This window comes from Girardinichthys multiradiatus, chromosome Y, assembly GCF_021462225.1.
Source record: "Girardinichthys multiradiatus isolate DD_20200921_A chromosome Y, DD_fGirMul_XY1, whole genome shotgun sequence".
NCBI lineage: Eukaryota > Metazoa > Chordata > Actinopteri > Cyprinodontiformes > Goodeidae > Girardinichthys > Girardinichthys multiradiatus.
The window spans coordinates 20,408,251-20,433,195 of NC_061818.1; the positions used below are offsets into that span (position 1 = coordinate 20,408,251).

Consider the following 24,945-nt stretch of genomic DNA (forward strand, 5'->3'; position numbering starts at 1 on the left):
TTTGTACAGATGCATCAGAGGACTCAAATGGCAGAAATGGCATTTCCTTTTGTCCTGTAATTCAACATTAGAACTGGTGATAAAATTAGTAATAGACCCTCAGTTTAAACAGAAGAGATGTTGGGAAACGTAGAATTTTGGATGTCCGTCCATTTAGAGTTTTTTTTTGCTCTGATTCTAGTTCATTATTCACATTGAAACAATCTTTTACACCAAATTAGACCTTTCAATTTATCAATTGTAAAGAATGCAAAGTCTGAGGCTAACGTTAAATTTATATGGGAATGGATATGAGCTGGCAGAGAAATATGTAAAACAAGCTACACAAAATAGTGAATTTGATGTCATGGTGCTGTTTAGTAAAGGAGAAATTCAATTAGTAACTAAGAGAGTGAGGTGGTTTTAAACAATTCAAAGAGAAGTAGGACCAAGAAGAAATATAGGTCTGAATAGAAAGGTAAAAACGTAAGTATCCAAATTATGCTTTGGTTAGACAGGATTGAATGGTCCACAGTTTACATTAAATAGCCATATTACAGTGCGATGTAAAAAAATTTGTGAAGAAGAAACTGAAACAAGTTTTATATTTATCAGATACAATGCCTAAAGAATTAATTATAGGACGATAAAACGGAACATTCAGGATCTTTAAAAGAGAAATGCACCGCGGAGTGTTGCTTGCTTTCGTTAAGATACCTGAAAAGACTAAATTAACAAATTATATATTTTTTATAATTATAGTTTTTTACGGCAAGCTAATATTACTGTCCCCAATCCATTCGTGCTGGTGGCGGTAATGTACCAAGATATCGCTTACCAACTGGCATTAAACAAGAAGAAGAAGAAGAAGAAGACCATCACATTTTCAAGATGGCTGCTTCCATCTCAGGATTGCTGAAACGTTGGACACCGAGGTATTTCTAATTTTTTGCACTTCAGAAGGTTATTTTATTTTGTTAATATAAACCAAATTAATGCTGGTTCCCCTGCCAACAAAGCAGTCCGCCAGGATCTGGAACGGTTTTCGTTATTATTGCGCTAATTACGCAATTAACAACCCTTCAGAGGAAGTTTCTATGCGATTATTAACCTTCTTAAAGTACAAATCCTGTAGGTTTAGTTTATGGAAAAACATGCAGCTCAGCTGATGCTTCACAGTCTTTGATTTTTTTTGTCTGCTAGCATAAACAACAACAGCGGCCAAGTTAATTTCTTTTAAACCGATAACTGTTTCATCGTGTACTCGTTATAATAAACACTCACCGGCCACTTTATTAGGTACACTTTGCTAGGACCGGGTTGGACCCCCTTTTGCCCTCAGAGCTGTCTTAATCCTTCGTGGCATAGATTCAACAAGGTACTGGAAACATTCCTCAGAGAGTTTGATCCATATTGACATGGATGCTGCAGATTTGTCGGCTGCACATCCATGATGCAAATCTCCCAAAGGTGCTCTGTTGGATTGAGATCTGGTGACTGTGGAGACCATTTGAGTCCAGTGAACTCATTGTCATGTTCAAGAAACCAGTCTGAGATTATTTATGCTTTATGACATGGCACATTATCCTGCTGGAAGTAACCATCAGAAGATGGCTACACTGTGGTCATAAAGGGATGGACATGGTCAACAACAATACTCGGGTAGACTGTGGCTTTGACATGATGCTCAGTTGGTACTAAGGGGCCCAAAGTGTGCCTAGAAAATAAAAATTACACCACCACCACCAGCCTGAACGGTTGATAACGGATGGTTCCATGCTTTCATGTTGCTGACGCCAACTTCTGATCCTACCATCCGAATGTCGCAGCATAAATCGAGACTCATCAGACCAGGCAACGTTTTTCCAATCTTCTACTGTCCAATTTTGGTGAGCCTGTGTGAGTTGTAGCGTCAGTTTCCTGTTCTTAGATGACAGGAGTGGCACCCGTTGTGGTCTTCTGCTGCTGTAGCCCATCCGCCTCAAGGTTCGACGTGTTGTGCATTCAGAGATGCTCTTCTGCACACCTTGGTTGTAACGAGTGGTTATTTGAGTTACTGTTGCCTTTCTATCAGCTCGAACCAGTCTGGCCATTCTCCCCTGACCTCTAGCATCAACAAGGCATTTGCGCCCACAGAACTGATGCTCACTGGATATTTTCTCTTTTTCAGACCATTCTCTGTAAACCCTAGAGATGGTAGTGTGTGAAAATCCCAGTAGATCAGCAGTTTTTGAAATACTCAGACCAGCCCATCTGGCACCAACAACCATGCCACGTTCAAAGTCACTTAAATCACCTTTCTTCCCCATTCTGATGTTTGGTTTGAACTGCAGCAGATCGTCTTCACCATGTCTACATACCTAAATGCATTGAGTTTCTGCCATGTGATTGGCTGATAAGACATTTGCGTTAACAAGCAGTTGGACAGGTGTACCTAATAAAGTGGCCGGTTAGTGTAGAGCGTGTTTTCTGTCAGACTAGTTCAGCGAAAACCTGCTGCTTTTTGGTCATATGTTTGTTCTTTTTGACATTGATAGAAATTGTTTCTTTAAAACATTTTAGTCTATTTTAAATCATTTCAACATTTTTCAGCTCTGTACACATAATGATGGCTCATGTAACATAAATAAATATCGTGTTAATGAAAGTATCATGATTTAGTTGTTTTTATGGTCAATTCTGGCCCTGGATTACAGCACCGTGCAAAATATCCTGGAAATTTGTCCTATTTTTCATGTAACAACCACAAATTTCAGTGTATTTTCTGTGAAGCAGTGCAGATTTGTACAGTGGAAGGACAATGATACATGATTTAAATTTTTGAACTAATAGAAATGGAATGGTTCGGTGAATATTTATGTTTTGCCCCCCTGAATCAATACTTTGTGGAACCACATTTCACTGCACTTACAGTAGCAGGTCTGTTGGGGTATACCTTTACTTTGCACATCTAAAAACTGGAATTTTCTGCCTATTCTTCTTTGCGAAATAGCTCAAGCTCAGTCGGAATGGATGAAGAGCATCTGTTCCAAGTCTTTCCACAGATTTTCTGTGCTCTGAGTCAGAAATTTCATGTCTCACTTTATTGTTTCAATTTAAACAAAGGACTTTTACGGCTTGTTACAGAGCGGTTCAGTTCATTCTTTATTCAACAAATAATCTTAAAAACATCACTTTAGATTGTACAAAGTCATAAAAAGGGAAAATCCAAAATGTTTGCTACATTTTTATGGGTCTTTTCTTTCAGAAAGGGGAACAAAAACCCACTATTACCCAATGCGTAAAAATACATGTATTAAGCCAAAACGACAGTACATGTTTTTTTTAGTTGCATCCTTATTGTAAACATTTAAGCAGACCCTTAACTGTGCTTACTTGTCTTCTTTATCGGCAGAGTGCTGTTGGTGAGATGGAGCAGATACAACCCTTACTATCTGGAGCCAGAGGTCAGGAAGGAGGCCTACAGCCAACCAGAGAGCGAGCTAAGTCCTGAGGAGAAAGAGGAGCGCGAGCTGAAAATGCTCCGGCCCATCAAAGCCGCTCCCAATGCAGTGACGAGCTCCGCTTTTGATGACCCGGTCCTCAGGTGATTTACAACCTAAGGAAAAAAAAAAAAACAACCAATATGTGTAGACGTCTTGTCAACCAATCCGTTTTCTTTTCGCTTCTCAGTAAATTCACCAACATGATGATGAAAGACGGAAACAAGGTTTTGGCAAGAGAGATTATGATGCAGGTAATTTAAGGAAAAGAGAACTCAGATCTTTTCAAACAGTCGTTTGCAGTAATTAACAACAATTCTTGTTTCTTAGACGCTGGAAAATATAAAGAAGAAGCAGGTGGAGAAATACCACAAAGCTGCAGATGGGATGAAGGAGGAGATCGAATGTAATCCCTATGCCATTTTTCACCAGGCCTTGGAGAACTGTAAGCCTGTTGTTGGGCTGGCCAGCATACAGAAAGGTGGAAAATACTACCAAGTCAGTAAGGAGGCAAAATAAATAAAATTATATAAGGGTTTCTTTGTAATATGGAAAGAAATGGAATTTGACTTTGAAAACTGAAAATTACAGTAGAAAAAATTTATTTATTTTTTAGATTTATTCTATATTAAACTGTCCTAATGTTTACTTGTCCTTCCTCACTTCCTTTTCTTTCATGGGTCCTCTATTTGTTTCTTGTGCCCTGTTTACCTTCCTTGTGTCTTTCCATACCCATCCTTACCTCTGCCTTTGTGTCCTCCCTTCTTTCCTACCCTCCTTATGTCCTACATTCCTCCCTCACATCCTTGTGTCCTGCCTCCCTACCTTTCTTCCTTTTTTGTGGCTTTCCTTATTTTAAACTTAATTCACTATAGCATTAAAATTTTCATATGAACATGAAGGACATAGAACTCTGGGAAGTTAAGTCTGAAAAAGTTGGGACGTTTTATTAGAAAAATATGTGGGAACTCTGTGAGGAGGTCAGGTCAGAAAAAAAAATCTTTAAGTAGCTCTTTGACACAAAACATCTGCAGAGATTCTGCGTCTCTTGTTCTTGATGTTTAATCTTAACATAAATGTTAATCTCAATCCCAACCAGGTGCCCATCTCGCTTACGGACAACCGCCGGCGCTTCTTTGCAATGAAGTGGATGATCACAGAGTGCAGGGAAAACAAACACAGACGCACGCACATGTATGAAAAACTCTCCCAGGAGCTGCTCGCCGCTTTTGAAAAGGAGGGAAACGTCATCAAGAAGAAGCACGAGCTGCACAAGATGGCTGAAGCCAACAAAGCCTACGCTCACTACCGCTGGTGGTAGAAGGAAAGTTGTGCAGGACTGAACGTGCGATTATTGATGACAAACTGCTGTTGTAAATAGTGAATATTTCTCATGAGACCAGAAAATGACTTACTGATGGTGTTTTGTATAAAAGAAACTGTGTTGTGTATCATTAACCTCTGCTGCTTGTCTTTAATTTTCATTTAATTTAATTTATTTTAAGGCCCCTAAAACAGCAGACTAGGCAACCAAACTACTACTTCACACTACCTACATAAAAGGAAAAACAAACAGGAATAACAATAAAACAATAAGAAAACTGGAATAATGTGCCACTAAACTACTGGATATTAAAAGCCTTTCTGAATAAGAAGGTTGTAAGGTGGGATTTAAGAAAGCCCAGATCAGAGATAGAGGGTAGGTCGAGAGGGAGCTGGTGCCAGAGTCTAGAAGCCGATACTGAGAATGTCCAGTCACCCCAGTGTACATACTTAGTCATTGAAACATTTAATAAGAACTGCGATGAAGACAACAGGGAACCAGCACACACACACAATGATTGGCAAATCATTTAAAGCTTTGAAAATAATTAAAAATTTATTATAAAATAGACAGAAAGCCAGTGTAAAGAAAACAAAACCAGAATTGTGCTCATGTCTGGTGGTTCTGTAAAAAGCCGGCCAGCCACATTCTAGACTAGTTGGCACCAACATAAACAGCATCACAGTAGTCCCTAAACTGATAAAAGCATGTTCATCCTCAAGACCAGATTGGTTTAAAAAGGCTTTAGCTAAAAGGCGTAAATGTTAAAAGCTCAACTTGATCGCTGAATCAATTTGCTTGTTAAACTTAAAATCACTCCCATATGTTTTACATTGCCGAATTTAAAATTCAGAGCACTTGCGTCAGTGGCATTACTACCACATAAAATGTTCTGTGTTTTGTTCATTTAAAAATAAGAAATTTTGGGTCAACCACTGTTACAGAAATTGACTCAAGAAGGTGGTGTTGTGGGTTAGTTTCACTTGGTTTTAAGGACGGATAGATCTGGATGTCATCTGCGTAACAATGAAAGGACAAATGGTGTTGCATATTAAGCAGTAAATACATTATTAAATAAATATACCATTAAATTATGAAATGCACAATAAAAATAATTGTATTCCATTGAGCATTTAATTATACTGCTTAATTGATTAAATCAAATAAATATTTTAAAAAAATGTATTAATTCAAAAATGTTTAGGGGGGTCACCAGTCTGTGGCACTGTTATTTTTGGGGTCACAGACAGAAATGTTTGGGAACTCCTGATATAGAGCGAGAAGAAGAGGGGGCAAGGATGGAGCCCTGTGGCACCCCACATGACAGAGGAGCACTGGATGAAGCCAAATCTTTAATGATAACTGTGAATGTTCTGCCAGTAAGATAAGATGTAAACCACTTGAGAGCTGAGCTACGTATAATGACATAGTGGTTTAGTCGAGAGAAGAGGATAGAGTGATCCCCAATGTCAAAACATGCTATGAGGTCCAGCAGCATCAGAACCAGAAACTTTTCATCGACAAACATAGCAATGTTGTTGTGCACTACTGGCTCAATTGAAAAATTATGGGAAAATAATCCGAGAAAGCAGTCTCAGAGGTTTTGCAGCGAGAGATAGACAGTCCATGTGTGATAAGAAGATCCAGGGTGAGCCCAAGGTGATGAGCTGGTCTGTCTACTAACTGTGCCAGATTAAAAGATGCCAAAAGCCTCGAGAACTCAGCAGCCATAATGACAACAAATACGACTGAATTGAGAAAACAGATTTATTAAAACAAATGCATTTAATATGTGTCCCAAAAGTAGAAAACCAGAACAGAGAAATGTAAAAGTATTGCCACTTTGTAGTAAAATATCAAACTGCTGCCATAGATGGGTTTAAATGATTTTCACTCAGTTGTTAAGATTCAGGCTGGCTTACTATCAAGCAAACAAGGAGTCACTTAAGGTTAATACAGCGTGTTATATTCCTGAACCCATTTAAGTTCCTTTAACCACTTTCAGAAACATGCCAGTTCAGAACTTTCAATCAAACTCTTCTTGTTTTTCATATTAAAATAAATCTAAATTGGTCAAAGTCTTTACAACCTGCTTGATACTTAACTGGGTCAAACGTCACAGAGGTAGGCTTAACGGTGCTGAAAGGGTTCAGCAATTTAACAAGGAAAAATGAGCTTATTCAGTTTTAAAGCAATGTTCTGCTGGTAAAACGTCTTGACACTCTGATCAAAGATGCATTATCAGCCAGATGATTTCCAAAGACCCGAAGGTGAACCCTAAACTGTTTGTTCTATCAACACGCCTCAAAACTGCATTTTAAATTGATTCACTTTTTATTGAGCATACTAACATCTGATAAAGGTTACATGCATGTTCTTTGATACCAAATTGAGTTTTAATCTTTTCATTTTCTGTTCCAATTGTGCAGCACTTTTTTCTTTCAAGGCCAATATTTCTGACAATAAACTCCCGAATATAAACAAATTGATGAGTTTTTAGGTGTTACAGTTCTTAGCAAGAAAGTAAAAATCAGCAGGTCAGACCTCAGAGAAAACATCGGTACTGGCCTGTAAAAGCCTGATTGGTGCATCTCTGATTTAAAAGGGATTTTACCTTTACAGCCCACAAGTGCCGACTTTCCACCGCTTAGGTTCTGACAGCAAGACATGAGATATTTGTTTTTTTGGACCTCCATGACTTCTCAGAACCCTTGGGTCTTGTTAGGAAGATGTACAAAAAATACATACTGAATCGTGCTCAGGGTATGTTGGCACTACTTCTTCAACACAAAATCTTTTCTTTACTTAAAAAAATTCCAAACTGTAATTTGATATTGTGGTTTTTCAACTGAAGCTGTGAAAAGCAGGAGCAAGAAATAAAAATCAGATTCCTGAATAAAGACGGTGCTTCAAGTGACACAACCAGCCTCTTAAACAGCAACAAGAACCCTGCTTCTTAACAGCAACTAAAATCTATTTTTTCTTTTACATTTCACACAAGAAATGTCTTTAGTTCTCTGCAAAGAATTCAATACGTTACAACAACAACAATAATAATAATAACAATATAGAAGTAAAGCAATGGCTAAATCTGACTGGAATGTCTCTTTTCAACTAAAACAATTTGGTGAACTTAAGAGAAAATGTTCCTACAAAACAGGAATACAAAAAGGGTTTAAAAATGTTCAGCTTCTCGATTTTCAAACTGTAAAAGAAACTTCTTTACGCCAAAGTGTGCATGAATGTGGCAAAAATCTTAAATAAAATCTTTGACAATTGCACATTCCACATCCATCACATTTAGGCCTTGATCAAACGCAAGAAACTATGCAGCAAAAATTAAAGTCCTTACTGCCGTTTCCTGCCATGAAGCTGCTGGTATTATAATCAGTGGTGACTAAAGCTAAGTGTCCAAGGTGCGTGAAGTTCTCTTTCAGCTCATCGCCCCTCTCTCAGTCGGCGATTTCACTGTAGTAATACTTGTGGGCGGTGCTGCTGAGCATCCAGCCGCCGGCCCTGAACTCCAGGATCTCCAGGAGCAGAAGTCGAGCCATGGAGGTCAGGCCCTCCTGTAGGAGAAAGCCGTCCCTCAGCAGGAAGAACAGCTCGTCCATCCGCTGGCTGTTCACCTTCTCCAACTGCTCTCCGATGCGATGCAGCTGCAGCACCAAGCAGTCCACCTGCAGAGGAAAGAAGGAATGATTAAAAAAAAATATCAAAGGAATAAAACGAGACATCTGGACTGCACAGAGCACAGTCTAGAACTCAAATTTTGTTAATGAATATGTGGATAAGCATCTCTGGTAAGTATAGTGGAGGATCTGTGGTGCTGTGGGCCTATTTCTACTCCACAAACCAAATGAACTTTGCTAGAGAGCATCATGAGTTCTTTGAATAACCAGGGGTTTTAAGTATAAATTTGTTAGCCTCTGCTAGTAAACTAAAAACAAGTCATCAATTGGTCTTTCTGTAGGGTAATGATCCTAAAGTTATGGCCAAATCAACACAGACACAAGATTGACCTGCGACCATGGCCATCGCAAGCAGTGATGGTAGTTTACATATCTACTGAACATTTTGGTTGGCGGTGTGGGCCGATATTACAGCTTAAGAAATAAGAAATATCCCCATTTAAAAAACGAGGAACTAAGTCTTCCTCATCAACAAAAACAAAAAGTGAAAACTGATAAGCTACTTCTTTGTAACCGAGATGCATTCATTTAAGACACATGAAGGTAACCGAACCTCTTCCTTGTTCAGCAGAGCATCTGGTTCGGCCAGCCTCATCAGACATTCATACACAGGCAGAACCAGGGCCACCATCGACATGTTGTTCACCTGATACATACAGACACACAGATGCCAAAATATAGACCTTGATTAAAATCCACAAGGTAATGTGAGAGCAAAATGTAACTATCTTCTAGAGAAATCACAGTGAAACAGCATTAACCGTGCATGGCTCATACTTTGAGGTAGTCAAAGATGTTGCAAATGAACGTGACGTAGCCAACCCACTCCTGCAGTGAGCGTTTCCTCATCTCCTCGCGCTCCTTGAACTCCTGCTGCAGGCGGTTCAGCAGGTGACTCCTAAACACGGTTCCATAGTTTTGCTTGGCCTCAGCCTAGAAAAGGAAATCAAGGGAGAACATATACCGCCTTGATAAAGTATTTGCACTCCTTGAGTTTGTACAGATTGTTACATTACAACCATATGCTTTTATGTATTTTATTAAGAGTTGCTTTGATAGAGCAACATATTGGTGCATTATTCTGAAGTGGAATCAAAATCATGAAGTATTTTTACACTTTTTACAAATAGTATTCAAAATAGTGATGCTTAAATATTCATTGAGCCCCTGTGAGTCAATTCTTTTGCATTCATTTCTGCATCCCATCATTAACTCTAACCAACAAACTAAAAAGAACCTGAGCTAAAGCGAGTTTTTATGTGGAAAATCAAAGACAAAAAAGGTAACCCACATATTCATCAATATAATCTGAAAATGTATTGTTTCAAAGCAAATTTTCATTTCTCTATTTTTATCCAAACTTAGGCAAGAAAAAAACAATCACAAATCAAATTCCCAAACTTTTTCATACTTTTCAAGACTGCTTAGGGAACCCTGACAACCAACCCGCTCAACAGAATTTCCCATCCCAGTGTTGGATCTTTGCAGCTCCTCCACAGTCAGCTGCTTCTCTAACTAATGTTCTCCCTGCCAATCTGTCAGTTGAGGTGGACAAGCATGTCTTGAATTGCGCCTGTGCTATACTCCTTCCATTTCCTATAAGGAACCGAACAGCGCTATGGGAGGTGGGATATTGTTGTATAAGCTCCTCCACCACTTTCTCCAACAAGTTTTATTAAGGGGTTTCAGAGTAAAGAGTCCTAAATACAAGGCCTTCACTTCGTAATTATATTCCGCTTTATGTCGATCTGACACAGGATCCCAAAACGAAGTACTAAAATTTGTGGTTATAAAGTGACCAAATATGTGTACAAAGCTGAGTGCCATCAGTGCCATCTTACCTGCACAATTGTGTAGCAAATACGGCCAGCCTCCTTGCTGAACAATGGGTCCTTTAAAGACTGGTCCACAATGATGTTGGATACCTTCTCCAGGTCCACAGAACTTGGATCTGAAAAAAAGAAGAGGGCTTTTAAAAATATGTCTGCACAAGTCAAGTGTGATTTACAACAATTTTCAATAGAGGCAGGCAAATCTAATTATTTGAAAATCGCAGTAAAATAAATTGCTGACCTTTCAAGGCTGTTTTTAGCAGTTTCTGTGTATCCACGTCAAATGACTGGATCCTATAGTCCTCGCTGGAGTTTTCCATTATAGATGGTAAGGTACAAAATCACCAGGGAGCTTTCACTCTGTAAAGATCGGACAGGGTTAACGCAACAGGTCTTTTTCAAAGAACAGATAACCCGGGATAACAAAACACCAAATCCTGTGGAGTCATCAAACCGGCTGCTCCACTCAGCTCATTCAATGCGGGATAGAAAGGCTTTAGGCGATTTCTGGTCAGCTGAAACTTGCCAGCATACATCTGGGCAGGACATGTGCAAATAGTATTTAGTTTTTAAAAGCTAGTCAAAAAAAGTTGGCACAAAACGTTATTTGAGTGGAAACATCTAAAGTTATATTTCGGCGCGCATTATTTTTCGCCATGATAAATCGACTGTTCTCAAATAAAATTATAATGCCTGTTTTCTAACTGATACAAATCTTTGCTGGCCATAGTTTGTGTTTCGGATGAGATGCGCCTTGCTAAAGAATGGCAATCAGGTTTAAATCTAAACAAAACCTTAACAACGCATTCAAACGCATAAACCTGAACTATGTCGAGCTGTTAGTACCCTTACACAGCCTGAATTGGCTTTAAATTGTCAAGTCTGAGAGAAAATGTACCTATTTAACGCATCTGGGCTGATCATACCACTTGAGTCAAAAGCAGACTTACATCGACTCGGTTCTCGCTCTCAGAAGATCAACTACTACCGTTAAGATGAGTGTCTTCTTCCCATAGGAGTTTTTCTTCTTCTTCTTCTTGAGTGTATTGGCGGTTGGCAAAAAAAACGACCGTTACCAACTGTTATGGAGATGGTTTATAACGGTGTAATTTCTTTAATATGCGTATGCATGTAATAAAATTCTATTAGTTAATTTTGTTTTATTAAATCGAACAATATTTTGTACATGTTTGCTCCCTAAATTCCTATGCAATGTTTCTCATGGAGGCTTTTACGGCTTTGTTATCCGGTAGAAACAATACGTAAGCCCGGCGCCATGTTGTGAGTGACAAGTTCGCTTCAAGAAACAGGGTGAAGGAGCACCAAAGTTACCGTTCAATTTATTTGGTGAATACTTTTTATATGCCATATTATATGCTCATTGTTTCATTATTGTTATTGATAGCTATAAAATAATATCCAATTACTTTGAAACTTACAAAGACAGCCCTTAAAAGATTAAGCCAAATATGAAAATAAATAAATAAAACGGAAACATAATATAAAATTGATTTAAAAAACAAAAACAAATAAACAACATTAAATATTTTCTCATTCTGAAAAAAATTATATTTTATTTATTTGTATTTAAAACATTTTTGTATTGTTTTTAAAGACCATTGCTCTGGAAAACGTGATTTAGTTATTATTATTGATAATAATAATAATAATAAGCACTCTTATTTTATTGGTACAGAACATTTTGTCTTAATTTAAAAAAAAAGGCCACTCACAATATGGTGGCGACACAGACAGACGATCCGTTCTCATGAGTCTACTTTTCCATGGAGTCAAATTTTCCTTACAATCTACTGTTCCATATTTTTTCTTTTTCTTTAAAATAAGAAACGTAACAAACCCTGGATGTGGTTATTTTTTTTATATCTGTTTCAACATAAAACCCTTAAAATGTACTAAAATGTATACACGGTAGTTTGGTTCAGTATGAGCCAAACATTAATGTCTATGGAGCCAAAGATGATCTTGTCGCGACATTTTAGCTTTGAAAGACAGCGCATGCGCTGTTTTACAGAACGGAAGTGTTAAAGAGTAGTTAAATGTTAGCCGAATACAACTGTTGTCTCTTTTGTGTTGACTGTGAATTTGTTGTGCTGGGCGTCTGCTGTTACATTGATGAGGGATTTTGATTATAAGGTAAATCTGTCTACGTTTCTTATTGAAGGAACCTGAACAGCTGCACTGTTGTTAGCCTAGCTTAGCTCGACCCAGGTTTCCCCTCCCTGTCCTCCACATGGTGTCATTGTTGATTTATATTTAGTACAATTTTACATCATGTTTTACATCATATACGAAAAAACAAAAACACGCGCCGTGTTATTTCAAACTAAGTTGTGCTCAAATTAAATAGTTTTGATTTTCCTCTCCTGAGTGTTAATAAAAGTGCAGTCGAGACATGGTGAGATATGACCCCAGGGCTCAGACTGCAGCACCTACCCCAGAAGAGGCAGCCCTTTCTGGATCAGCTGCTGGGATGGTCACCAGAGCCCTCATCAGCCCATTTGATGTAATTAAAATCAGATTTCAGGTAATTGTTTAACTTCCTGATTGTGTAATATGACTGCTGCATCCATGGTGACAGAGGAGTGTTAAAAAACAGTCCATTCCATTTTTGACTGAGCACTGTCATCATGGTGGTTCATTTCTTTTTCCTTTTATAGTGGAAGGATGTGATGGATCTGAAATATGTGCATTCTTATCATCACCTAATTTGGTTTAAGAAGATGTAACCATGTAGTTTACATCACAAATACTTAGAGGAAACCCTTTTTCCCCTCAGCTGCAGATAGAGCGGGTGTCTTCACGAAGACCCGAAGGAAAATATTGGGGAATATTTCAGGCATCTCGAAGGATTTACTCAGAGGAGGGTCTCTCTGCTTTCTGGAAGGGTCACATTCCAGCACAGCTTCTCTCCATCTGCTACGGGGCCATTCAGGTACACATTTAGAATGGGAAACTGCATGTAAGGACATCAATAAAAACATTTTCATTTCAAAATCCTCAAACTGGTTGTGCGTTTGTGATTTGCAGTTTGTCAGTTTTGAGTTTCTGACCGAGGTGGTTCACAAGTCGACGCCATATGACAGTCGGACATCGGGAGTTCATTTTTTCTGTGGCGGCTTGGCAGCCTGCTCTGCTACGGTGGCCTGCCAGCCTCTGGACACATTGAGGACACGCTTTGCAGCTCAGGGAGAACCCAAGGTAGAAAATTACTCTTCTTTATGCTGTAGCTGTCAGCTAATATTATTATTTATTCTTCAGAATATCTTTATTATTTAGGTAATAGTTAAATAATACATGTTAGTTATGGCTAAAATTAGGTGTCCTCCCTTTCACTTCAAAGAATTTAGTCATCATATTAAAATAAATAAACATGTGGTCCTCAGCACATATTTTCATGGTATCAGATGAACACCATATTTCTCTGCGTCACTGTAAATTTAACAAAAACTAAGTAGTTTGGTTAAAAAAGACAACTTATAACACTAGTATGCTCTTTGCTGTGCTGGGTATCAGAATATCATTTTATTTGCCAGCTTCTACCCAGATTTACCACTCAGTTGCATGATCTCACACATAGCATTTCATAGTGGAGTTCATTATTGACTGCAAGGTGCTCAGGTCTTGAGGCTACAGAAGAAGCCCTACTTTACTCCTCCACTAACGTACTTGACAGTTGTTCCCAGGTGTTCCCAGATGTTTGTGGGGTTATGTTTGGGTTTTGTTGATTGTTGCAGTATGTGTTGAAATTAAGCATGGGCCTATTACCGGCATAAAACCATATCAAGGGTTTAAAGGCAACAGTTTCAAAACCGCTACAATGTTCTGCTATACTGTTGCTGTTTAAAAAGTCTTGTTAATAAAATGCCAGAGATGATGTAGGAGTGACCACCGTTTTGCCTGCTGCATGGAGGTACGCAGTGCCTCTCCCCCCACCTGTTGCTGCTTAACAGTGTCCCAATGTCTGAAAACAGCTGTCAGGTGTGGCAGTGTAAGGGTACTGATATGGGACTTTTCTCTAGTTACAAGACTTGGGCACCTGGCAGTCAACAATGACTACAGTGAAATGTGACTGATAGATATAGCTTGGTCAGAAGCACGGTGAACCCCAGCATGGCAGACTATTATAGTTCTACAAGCAATCTGATTAAAGGGCTATGCTCACTCATATTATGTTTTCTTTTAATAAATCGTTGTATTTCTGGTCATTTTACAGTGATGCAGAATACAGCTCTTTCTCAAAAAATTAGCATATTGTGATAAAGTTCATTATTTTCCATAATGTCATGATGAAAATTTAACATCCATATATTTTAGATTCATTGCACACTAACTGAAATATTTCAGGTCTTTTATTGTCTTAATACGGATGATTTTGGCATACAGCTCATGAAAACCCAAAATTCCTATCTCACAAAATTAGCATATCATTAAAAGGGTCTCTAAACGAGCTATGAACCTAATCATCTGAATCAACGAGTTAACTCTAAACACCTGCAAAAGATTCCTGAGGCCTTTAAAACTCCCAGCCTGGTTCATCACTCAAAACCCCAATCATGGGTAAGACTGCCGACCTGACTGCTGTCCAGAAGGCCACTATAGACACCCTCAAGCAAGAGGGTAAGACACAGAAAGAAATTTCTGAACGAATAGGCTGTTCCCAGAGTGCTGTATCAAGGCACCTCAGTGGGAAGTCTGTGGGAAGGAAAAAGTGTGGCAGAAAACGCTGCACAACGAGAAGAGGTGACAGGACCCTGAGGAAGATTGTGGAGAAGGACCGATTCCAGACCTTGAGGGACCTGCAGAAGCAGTGGACTGAGTCTGGAGTAGAAACATCCAGAGCCACCGTGCACAGGCGTGTGCAGGAAATGGGCTACAGGTGCCGCATTCCCCAGACCTGGGCTACAGAGAAGCAGCACTGGACTGTTGCTCAGTGGTCCAAAGTACTTTTTTCGGATGAAAGCAAATTCTGCATGTCATTCGGAAATCAAGGTGCCAGAGTCTGGAGGAAGACTGGGGAGAAGGAAATGCCAAAATGCCAGAAGTCCAGTGTCAAGTACCCACAGTCAGTGATGGTGTGGGGTGCCGTGTCAGCTGCTGGTGTTGGTCCACTGTGTTTTATCAAGGGCAGGGTCAATGCAGCTAGCTATCAGGAGATTTTGGAGCACTTCATGCTTCCATCTGCTGAAAAGCTTTATGGAGAATAAGATTTCATTTTTCAGCACGACCTGGCACCTGCTCACATTTCCAAAACCACTGGTAAATGGTTTACTGACCATGGTATCACTGTGCTCAATTGGCCTGCCAACTCTCCTGACCTGAACCCCATAGAGAATCTGTGGGATATTGTGAAGAGAACGTTGAGAGACTCAAGACCCAACACTCTGGATAAGCTAAAGGCCGCTATCGAAGCATCCTGGGCCTCCATAAGACCTCAGCAGTGCCACAGGCTGATTGCCTCCATGCCACGCCGCATTGAAGCAGTCATTTCTGCAAAAGGATTCCCGACCAAGTATTGAGTGCATAACTGTACATGATTATTTGAAGGTTGACGTTTTTTTGTATTAAAAACACTTTTCTTTTATTGGTCGGATGAAATATGCTAATTTTGTGAGATAGGAATTTTGGGTTTTCATGAGCTGTATGCCACAATCATCCGTATTAAGACAATAAAAGACCTGAAATATTTCAGTTAGTGTGCAATGAATCTAAAATATATGAATGTTAAATTTTCATCATTACATTATAGAAAATAATGAACTTTATCACAATATGCTAATTTTTTGAGAAGGACCTGTATATGTTAAATGTTCAGTTAAATAAGCTGGCTGGAAAAGGCTCCTCTACTTTTTCGTTGACATACAAGAAAGACAAATTTCCTATTTTACTTACCATGCCCAGATTACTATCTGGGAGTAGATGTATCCATTGATAGGACAGGAAACATGATAGGCAGTAAAATTGCAGTTTGACTGAAGGTTTTATCCATAAATGTGTATGCATCAGTTAACTTATCCTTTGCTGTTTTGTCTGTGCTCATTTCAACCAATTTTGGTCATAAATGTAGTAAATTCGAACTAAATGATGCATTGGTACCCTATGATTTTAAACCCGATTCCTGTATTCTCAAGTGTACAGCAACTTGCGGTATGCTGCGTCTACGATGTGGCACTTCGAGGGACCAATGACGTTTTACCGCGGCCTGTCTCCAACCCTGGTGGCAGTTTCCTTATGCTGGACTGCAGTTCTTCTTCTATAATGTCTTTAAACAGCTGTCAGGTCCTTCATCTACATCCAGAGATTCAGGAGGTCAGTGAAGAGCCCACAGGGTTTGTTGGGCTTTAGTTGGCATTCCTGGTATGAGAGAAACTGCTAAGATTTGGGATCAGTTAAAGTACGCTGACCAAAAAGGCTTACAGTCAGTTAATTCCAATGTTAAACATTTCAGCCCATTATAAAAAATAATTAGTTAAGTTATTTGGGTTAATATCTCAAGTCGTTGAGCAACAATTTATACTAGACATATTTCAGTATGACCACTGGAGAAAAGCACCAGTGACCCTGTATAGACAATGGATGGATGGACATTTCAGTATGTCAAAATTGATTTAATAACACAATCTAACATTCAGAAACAGTGTGCACAAAAATAAGTACATTTCTACTGCTTTCTTAGAAATTTTGATTTTTTTTATGTAATCAGGTGAGAGCACCTCAGTGAAAGTAGATCTTTTGGATGTTTGCTTGTTTTACCACTAACTTAAAACATCTTAGAAAATATAAGGGTAGACAAGGCCAAGGTAGGGATGTCTGGGTATAATACAAGGTGCTACTTTTCTCTGAAACCAAACATATTAATACCATAAATACTGTATGTCATACCAACTGTGAAGCATGGTAGTGAAGGGCAAGCGCTTTAAATTGTTTTGTAACTGTTAGACCTGGAAAGCTCCAGTCATTTAGTTGATGTTCCCCTCTGTATACTAAGGTACTGTAGTAGTAAATGTATACTATATTGTCTGCAAAGTGCTGTGTTTAAACATATTATTGGAAAGTTATGTTGAAGGAAGAAGTGTTGTGCAAAAACAAAGCTTGTTAAAGGTGTAGACTGTGGCTGGAGTCAGTGATGCACGATCCACCTCAAAGACATATTCAGGATGTGGGCTACAACTATCATATTCCTTGTGTTAAACCACATCTGAACCAGAAACAGAAGCATCTTACCTGAGCTAAGGAGAAAAAGTACTCGGATGTTGCCTAGTGCTCTGTAGTCCTCATTTCAGATAAAAAAATGTTTGCTTTTTATTTAGAAATCAAGGTACCAGAGACTGGAGATGTTATGGGGATGCACCAAATCTAAGTTGCTTGACCTCCAGTTAGAAGTTTCCACAGTCAGTGATAATGTGGGGAGCCATGTTATCTGCCGGTGTTGGTCCACTGTATTTTAACAAGTCCAAAGTCAGCCCAGCCGTCTACCAGGAACATTTACGGCACTTCATGCTTCCCTTTGCCTTCGAGCTTTATGGAGATGCTGGTTTAATTTTCCAGCAGGACTTGGCACTTGTTCACACTGCCAAAAATACCAATACCTGGTTCAGTGACCATGGTATTATTGTGCTTCATTGGGCAGCAGATTCACCAGACAAGAAGCCCGTAGAGAATCTTATTAGGTCAACTGCATTGTCGAGAGGGAGATGAGATACCAGACCCAACACTGGAGATGAAATCTAAATTAATTAGCATTTAGGTTTTTTTTTTTTTTTTTTTTTTTCAGGTAAAATTGACATTCTGAATCTTTTTCCCTTATGAGTTCTTAGATTTAGCATCAAATTTACATTGACAGGATTTATTATTAAATTCTGTTTATCCTTTCATGTGATAATTTCAGAGCAGACACTATAATCCTTAAAGAAACCAATGTCAGACTCAGCTAAGCCACGTGAAATATAGCTTCATATCTTCACGCATATATGGAGATGATTTTCGTATGTCCATTTTTTTTTTCTTTTTAAAGGAAACGTGAGAAGCCTGATATGCGGCAGTGGAGCTGGAATGATCAGTAAAACCCTCACATACCCCTTTGATTTGTTCAAAAAGAGGCTGCAGGTGGGGGGCTTTGAGAAAGCCCGAGCTCGCTTTGGAAAGGTGAGCTCCTCTGCTGCACCTTTCATCCTGTTGAAGCAATAAACCATGACCTCATGTGTTTCTGTTCTTGCCGTACAGGTGCAGATGTACAGAGGCCTGACAGACTGCGCGGTTCAAATAGCCAAAGAGGAAGGGATCCGAGGCTTCTTTAAAGGCCTCTCTCCGAGCCATTTGAAGGCTGCTCTGTCCACAGGCTTCACTTTTTTCTGGTACGAGTTCTTCCTCAACGTTATGCGGAACATTAAGGAGGAACGGAGAACAGATGACCTCGGGAAAGACCATAAGGGGAGATGATGAATAAAAAAACAAAGCAAATGAGGCATTCACACGCCTTTATATATGCCTAATGCCTAATTGCACTAACCTGACTGGGTTTATTTGGGTGTTTATATATGTTAAAGTGGAAAAATAACATATACAGATCATATGTTGGTGTATCATTTACTCTTATTTTGAAAGTTTTATATATTTTTTCATTAATTTAATTTAGGTTTAGATCACCCAGGAAACCATTACAGTCTCGGAGTTTAAGTATCCTGCTTGAACCTTTCGACTCGTATGAGCCCCAATAATGACATGTTCGTTTTCGTTATTAATCAAATTCTATAGATAATCTACTGTCACCCAATGGTGTTCAAAAAGGGTTTTATTTTCAACATTTTGCAATTATAAAAATGTTCAAACCACACAAGAGATAATGGAGAATAGCCACATCCTCTTTAGGTCCACCGGGTTCACTAAAGCAAGTAGGTCATGAAGGCTGTGGTGTCACTATGATCACTTTTCCTGAAGATTCAGTTAGTGACCAAACATTAAGCAGCAAGTTGGAGACTCAGGAGAAATTCTTAAACTTGGACGTCATTTGTCACACATGCAGACCAGCAATGGCCGCTAGCTTGTCTAGAAGGGGCATCAGAAGGCATTGCAAGTCAAAAAATGTTATATGCAGTGTTGGGCCGTCATAACAGTGAGCACAGTTCAGCAGACCCACTTAATGCCTGCTAGATACATCGGTGTGCAGCTTTAGCCCTTGATTGAGTTTGTTAGGGGTCACATTTTGAGTATACATGAGGCCAGGTAGTCTTCCTATGCTATTACCTGCCATCTCAGACATCCCACATACCAAGCAATTGCCTTATCCAAACCCAAAATATGACCACTGCCAGATCCTATCAAAGCTGATTATGTGGGGCACGGCCAAATCTCAGCCACTGCTACCTGCCATCCCCCTCTCTTCACCTCTTTTCCTGTCTGCCTACTTGCAAAGAACAAAAAGACAAAAAAAAAAGGCAACTAGGGTGAAAAACAATTCTTAAAAAAAAAAAAGCTGATAATGTGTCTAAAATGCCTTTTTCTGTCTGGTAACCTTCACTTGCTGTTTTGTGTGACTCAGTTGATATGGTAACTATGGGAGTCGTGATGCAACCACTTATCCACTCTGATGCCCATTTTGGCTTTTTATACCCAATAACATACTCTGTGTTTGAACTCAATAAAATAGTTGAGCACCATCCTAAGCATGTAATCAGCATCAGATTCTGCTTAACAACATCCAGTGTTGGTCACATTTACTGAAGCTTCTGGTAAAGATACATGGGGAATAAAATAAATTACGTTCTTATTGCTGTAGCTTTGACAACTCCTCTTTGCACAATCTCTCCAAATTGTCAAAAGTCCTGGATCCTCCATTATGCTCTCCTCTCTTAGGTCATCCCACAACTGTTTATAGGATTTAGGTCTGAGGATTTAGATGGACGATTTTTCGTCTGGGGATTAGTAAATGTTGATTTGGTCATGTGTTTTGTTGAAAATATTGTTGTACTTCAAATATGCCCAAAGCATCACAGATCCGCTGACATACTGGTCCTTCTCAAAATATTAGCATATTGTGATAAAGTTCATTATTTTCCATAATGTCATGATGAAAATTTAACATTCATATATTTGTGATGAATTTATTTCAGAGGATGAACTTCACAATGAAACTTTTCACATTTTGTATTCAGTTTACCTGCTGTTACGTTTATATTTTCTTGAAGTGTCATCTGATGTTTGTCCTAGAGTTTCACATGGATTATGTGCAAACACATCCATTAAAACACTTAATATTTATTTTGATATAAACTATATTTAGTGGGCAAAACCAAATGAAACCTTGACATTTATAACTCATTTAAATATTTGCGTTTGTCTTGACTTAAGCTTACTGTCCAGCTGCTTTGTAAATGCTTGTGTTTCATGTATTTTCCCATTCCTGTGACTCAGGTCTTCATTTCTTTGCAAATAAAATGTTCAACCACACTGTGTAAAACTGTTATTTCTTTATCCTACAAAATATATACGTCCTAATGCAAAAATGAAAAACAAAATGCAGAAATAATGCAATTTATATAACAGTTTTAATAGAGAATTGGATAAATGGGGTTTCATCTTTTTAGTTTCATTTTCTACCCGATACAGTGCCTTCTTAAAGTATTCATACCCCTGTAGCTGTAGATTTTCGGGTAAGTCAATCAACTTTGCATGTCTAGAGACAACATATTTGCCCATTCTTCTTTGCAAAACAGCTGCATCTCAATCTGATTGGCAGAAGAACCTCTGTAAACATCAGTTTTATTGTCAGCTGTATTTATGAGATTAAATTACACATAGGTGTTCTCTCTTTACCAATATTTGTCTTTTCAAAGTCTCTGGGCTTTATTTAGGGGTATCTGAGTAATTGGGTAATACAATGCATGCTATGCTTTCCAGATGTGTGCATACATATACAATATGAACAATAGGTGTATAAATATCTTTGCTAGACATTGTAATCTGTAAATCAGCTTGGAGGTATTTACTCATTAATAAAGACTCCTTACAGTTAAAACTACTAGTTTTGGATATAATTTAATTTGATTTACTGCATACAAAACTTATTTTTACTTGAAGATGAACAGAATGCATATAGCAGCTAAATAACATCACATTAGCACTTAATAAAACCTTGGTTAAAACACACCCTGTATGACAAATCAATCAATTGACAAATATTTTAAAGACAGCTCAATGTCAAATTATGGCACCAGGAGAAAATAATATGGCAGAGGTAAGTCACTATAAATGCACACCAACAAAACAGTCTGTCAAACTACACAACAGAAGACATAGCAGCTTTGTCACCAGTTAAAATCTTTTTTAAGTGCTGACATTGTTTTGATTAATTCATGTTCATACAGTATATACAAGATTACTCGATCACTTAACTGTCACATTGTTCAACAAAATCGGTCAAAACCTTTTCCACTGCATAAACACAAACACTGAATAAAAGGCTCCAGGTTACAAAAGTCAGAGATGTGAGAATGTGAAACAGCAAAAATCAAATTCTGTACATGTTAAGTTTATATGTACTGACTGAAACTCTAAATATCTTATCAAGACCCTGCAAACTGGGACAGGTGTTCTTCTAATTCTAAGATGTGAATGGAGACTCTGCAGCTGCTTTTCTGTGTTCTTGTTGGAACAAACTTTGCTTTTACACTTCACAGGACCGAGGTTTTTGGAGGGGGCGAATTGTCTACCTGTAAAGACTTTCTGAGAGCTGTCACACTGGCAACTCTACTGAGGGGGCAGTGATGTCCAGATCTGTGAAAAGCCTCCGTCGCTTAAACTGGCCATGGGGAGTGGGGGCTTTGTTGGATGTGCAAAGCAGGCATCCTCTACTGATCCACAGGTTGAGGTCAAGGCCCTACTCTCATTCGGGCTGTGGACTGGAGTTCCAGGAGAAAAAACTTGGCAGCTTGAAGAGTGAATCCCTGCGGCCAGGATCAGGCAGGGTCAAGGTCTCCGGAGCGGACTTTTTTCTGGGCCGCTCTTTGGGCACAGACAGAAAGTCCGGAGCTTCAGTGGAGAGGGGAGTGGACGGGGCACTGTTGGGGCCGCTGCGGGTGCTGGACGGCAGTGGGGTCTCTGAGATAGAGATGGCTGGGGGGAAGGTGCCAATTTTTAAATTGGTAGCTTCCTGAGTGGCACGTTCATACTCCCTCACCTCCTCCATGGTCATATCTGATGGAACAGAGAAATGAACACAAACTGTGATTGGAATAAAAAACTGCAATTCCATCTAAGAGGCAAAGCAAGTTTTTTTTTGTGTAGACATAAACACAACACATACACAAGGCAATTCAAAGATTTTTGTAGAAACTATGTTTAAAACCTTTTCAACAGTCAGCAGTCTGAGCCTTTTTAATCTGCACTCTGCCAACACTCTGGCATTGACATATTAATTCAATAGAAAATATAGCTGGTGTCAAGTTAACAAAGAATATATGAAACTTTTCAAGTACATGACTCATTACATAGCTAAAAAGAAAAGTCAGCTGAAATGCGAAAGACCTTAAGAAAACAGTTTTTGCTGATTTTGGAGCAGTGGTGTACTGCAAAACCAGCACAAATAAGACCCCTGTGAAACATGAAGATGTTGATTTTTCCCATTAAAATCCCTTTTTCTTCTCGGACTTTTTGGCAACAATATTAAAAAAAAAACGGTTCGAGTAAAAATTTGCAAAATTTTATAAAAAAAAAAAATTGCTTTCATCCTAAACTTTTATCTTCTTATTTAAAGAGGATTTCTACAATAAAGGCAAGAACACATTAAAGTAAATACCTTCAAATATTTTTTCAAACATTTCATTTGGTTGCAGAAGAGCAAGAAATGGAATGAGAAGCCCTTTTATTACAGAAAGAGCGCAAAATAACATCACATGTACAAGAAAATGGTTGGACCATGGCCTCACTGCCTTTCAAACCAGAACTGTACTAAAAAAATCTTGATAAGGTGCATTTGTAATACACAGGTCAAGGACTTCACAGAGCTATGAGTATAAATATCCTTCAAACAAGACCTGAAACACTGTTGGCTGATTTGTGAGTTATAAACTCCAGCCTCTATTTCGTTTCAAGGAATTTCAAGGAAACACGTTCTCTTTAATAATAGTTTAAAATCTTTCAAAGATCGGGTAATAGTTGTTTTATGGGACAAAAACTTTGATCAGAAGAGCCAAAATCTTTGCAAGGCACAGAAGAGTCACAATTTAATGTTATGCTTACCATTGTCTTACTGGGATGTCAGGAGCACATTGGCTGAAGGGCAAACTAATTAGGTAGTCACAATAGTTCACATTAGCTCTTAAGTTTCTATTCTCATTCATTTTCAAAACTTTGTAAATTTTTTCATGATGCAGCAGCAAACCTTAGTGTTTTCAAGAAAGATTGTAAATGATAGCCCAACAAAAACAGCTTAAGAGGTCAATGGTAACTCTGGAGGAGCTCCAGAGATTTGAAGCTCAGGTAGGAGAATCTGTTGAAACAACAGCTATTAGTTCTGCAATCTACAAATCTGGTCCTTATTGAAAAATGGAAAAAGAAAGAAAGCGACCTTAAGAAGTCACATTAGCCGTTCGCAACAAGGCTGTAGGGACAGAGCAAACATGTTGAAGAAGGTTCCCCTGATCAGACGAGTCCAAAATCGAACCTTTGTTCGATTTTGGACATGCAAAACATTGAGTGTGAAGCGAAAGCCATCCCCATGTTGAAACATGGTGCTGTTATAACAGTTTTATTCAGCAGGGACAGAGCCGGTCACAAGATGTATAGAGCTAAATACAGGGAAACCCAGGATAAAAACCTAGTTAGAGGCTTCAAAAGATTTTGGCATTGGTTCATCACAATGACCCTAAATATACAACCAGAGAAACTATCAAATTATTTAGATCAGAAGCATATTTGTGTGAATATCGGAAAACACCTAAAAACAGACGCTGACAGATGCTTAACATCTAATCTGATTGAACTCGAGCTGTTATGCAAAGGAGAATTAGCAATTTGTTAATTTGTTTTTTGCAAAATAGCTGTGCGAAAACATTCCAAAGAGTATGAATACTTTTGCAAAACATTAGCATTTTCATGATTTTGTTCTTATCAAATTAACACTATTAGTTTTATTTTTTTAAAAACATTCAAAACTTGGCCTCATTATGTATTTCAAAATGGTTGACCTGAAGACAAAAAATAACCTGAACTTTCTTATTCCTGTTGCTGCCTTCAGTAAAAGACTTACCAACCCATTCATCCACCCACGCAAAGGCCTGCCTGTGTCCTAGAAGCAGGACATCTCGTATCACCTTTGGACAGTTAGAATACAAATAGGTGAAATCACAGCGGACGGTGTGAAGGATGCAGTTCAAGGTGAGAGGATGTAAATCTTATTAACTTAAACCTGAAGGTGAAACTCTGAAAACATGTGGTTGTCGCTAGTGATTCTACTTGTCCACAGAAACATTTGATTAACATGAGTCACACTGACTGTGTGTGTGTCAAAGTGAGCCTCAGGCAAGAAGCAAAACGGGACAGTTTGACCTAAGGATAAATGCTTCTGGGAAATAAGGGATATTAGGCTTAAATGTTGCTGGCAGGACTAACAGTAAGAGGTG

At 38.6% G+C, this 24,945-nt stretch overlaps 4 protein-coding genes across 6 annotated transcripts in view; 2 read left to right on the forward strand and 2 right to left on the reverse strand.

Moving 5' to 3' along the window:
• Window positions 1-843: 843 nt before the first annotated feature.
• Window positions 844-4,919, forward strand: LOC124864688 (28S ribosomal protein S7, mitochondrial-like). 2 transcript variants are annotated; one of them, XM_047359565.1, is made up of 5 exons: window positions 844-914; window positions 3,374-3,565; window positions 3,652-3,715; window positions 3,792-3,959; window positions 4,561-4,919. In XM_047359565.1, the coding sequence occupies exons 1-5, from the start codon at window positions 871-873 to the stop codon at window positions 4,780-4,782; spliced, it is 690 nt and encodes a 229-aa protein (XP_047215521.1). In that variant the 5' UTR covers window positions 844-870; the 3' UTR covers window positions 4,783-4,919. The 2 variants fall into 2 exon arrangements, with proteins under 2 accessions (XP_047215521.1, XP_047215520.1); XM_047359564.1 differs by having other exon boundaries at window positions 854-914; window positions 3,792-3,963; window positions 4,561-4,804.
• Window positions 4,920-6,538: 1,619 nt separating this feature from the next.
• LOC124864213 (MIF4G domain-containing protein B-like) lies at window positions 6,539-11,518 on the reverse strand. 2 transcript variants are annotated; one of them, XM_047358899.1, is made up of 6 exons: window positions 11,208-11,518; window positions 10,551-10,669; window positions 10,319-10,428; window positions 9,255-9,410; window positions 9,031-9,123; window positions 6,539-8,465 (listed from the first exon to the last, which is right to left on the reverse strand). In XM_047358899.1, exons 2-6 carry the CDS (start codon window positions 10,627-10,629, stop codon window positions 8,238-8,240), a joined length of 666 nt encoding a protein of 221 aa, XP_047214855.1. In that variant the 5' UTR covers window positions 10,630-10,669; window positions 11,208-11,518; the 3' UTR covers window positions 6,539-8,237. The 2 variants fall into 2 exon arrangements, with proteins under 2 accessions (XP_047214855.1, XP_047214853.1); XM_047358897.1 differs by having other exon boundaries at window positions 11,260-11,515.
• A 745-nt stretch (window positions 11,519-12,263) lies between these two features.
• On the forward strand, window positions 12,264-20,773 carry LOC124864214 (mitochondrial thiamine pyrophosphate carrier-like). The gene is given in 9 exon segments (XM_047358900.1): window positions 12,264-12,463; window positions 12,699-12,854; window positions 13,107-13,262; window positions 13,358-13,528; window positions 16,458-16,549; window positions 16,551-16,640; window positions 18,352-18,472; window positions 18,551-18,704; window positions 18,738-20,773. Coding segments are annotated over 8 exon segments (945 nt in total). The 5' UTR covers window positions 12,264-12,463; window positions 12,699-12,722; the 3' UTR covers window positions 18,767-20,773.
• Window positions 20,774-20,959: 186 nt separating this feature from the next.
• LOC124864216 (cytoplasmic phosphatidylinositol transfer protein 1-like) overlaps window positions 20,960-24,945 on the reverse strand; it is a 90,788-nt gene continuing 86,802 nt past the window's right edge. The window contains exons 8-9 of the mRNA XM_047358902.1: window positions 24,573-24,636; window positions 20,960-22,519 (exon numbers count right to left, since the gene is read on the reverse strand). Of these exons, the coding sequence (XP_047214858.1) occupies window positions 22,209-22,519; window positions 24,573-24,636 (375 nt within the window). The 3' untranslated portion in view covers window positions 20,960-22,208. The remainder of the gene's footprint in view (window positions 22,520-24,572; window positions 24,637-24,945) is intronic.

Coding starts and splice junctions, on each gene's coding strand:
- LOC124864688 (XM_047359565.1), top strand. CDS start 871: ATGGCTGCTTCCATCTCAGGATTGCTGAAACGTTGGACACCGAG. Junction 915..3,373: donor CTGAAACGTTGGACACCGAG/GTATTTCTAATT, acceptor CTTTATCGGCAG/AGTGCTGTTGGTGAGATGGA. Junction 3,960..4,560: donor AAGGTGGAAAATACTACCAA/GTCAGTAAGGAG, acceptor AATCCCAACCAG/GTGCCCATCTCGCTTACGGA.
- LOC124864213 (XM_047358899.1), bottom strand. CDS start 10,629: ATGGAAAACTCCAGCGAGGACTATAGGATCCAGTCATTTGACGTGGAT. Junction 9,411..10,318: donor TTTGCTACACAATTGTGCAG/GTAAGATGGCAC, acceptor TTCCTTTTCTAG/GCTGAGGCCAAGCAAAACTA. Junction 8,466..9,030: donor CTCTGCTGAACAAGGAAGAG/GTTCGGTTACCT, acceptor TTTCCTCTGCAG/GTGGACTGCTTGGTGCTGCA.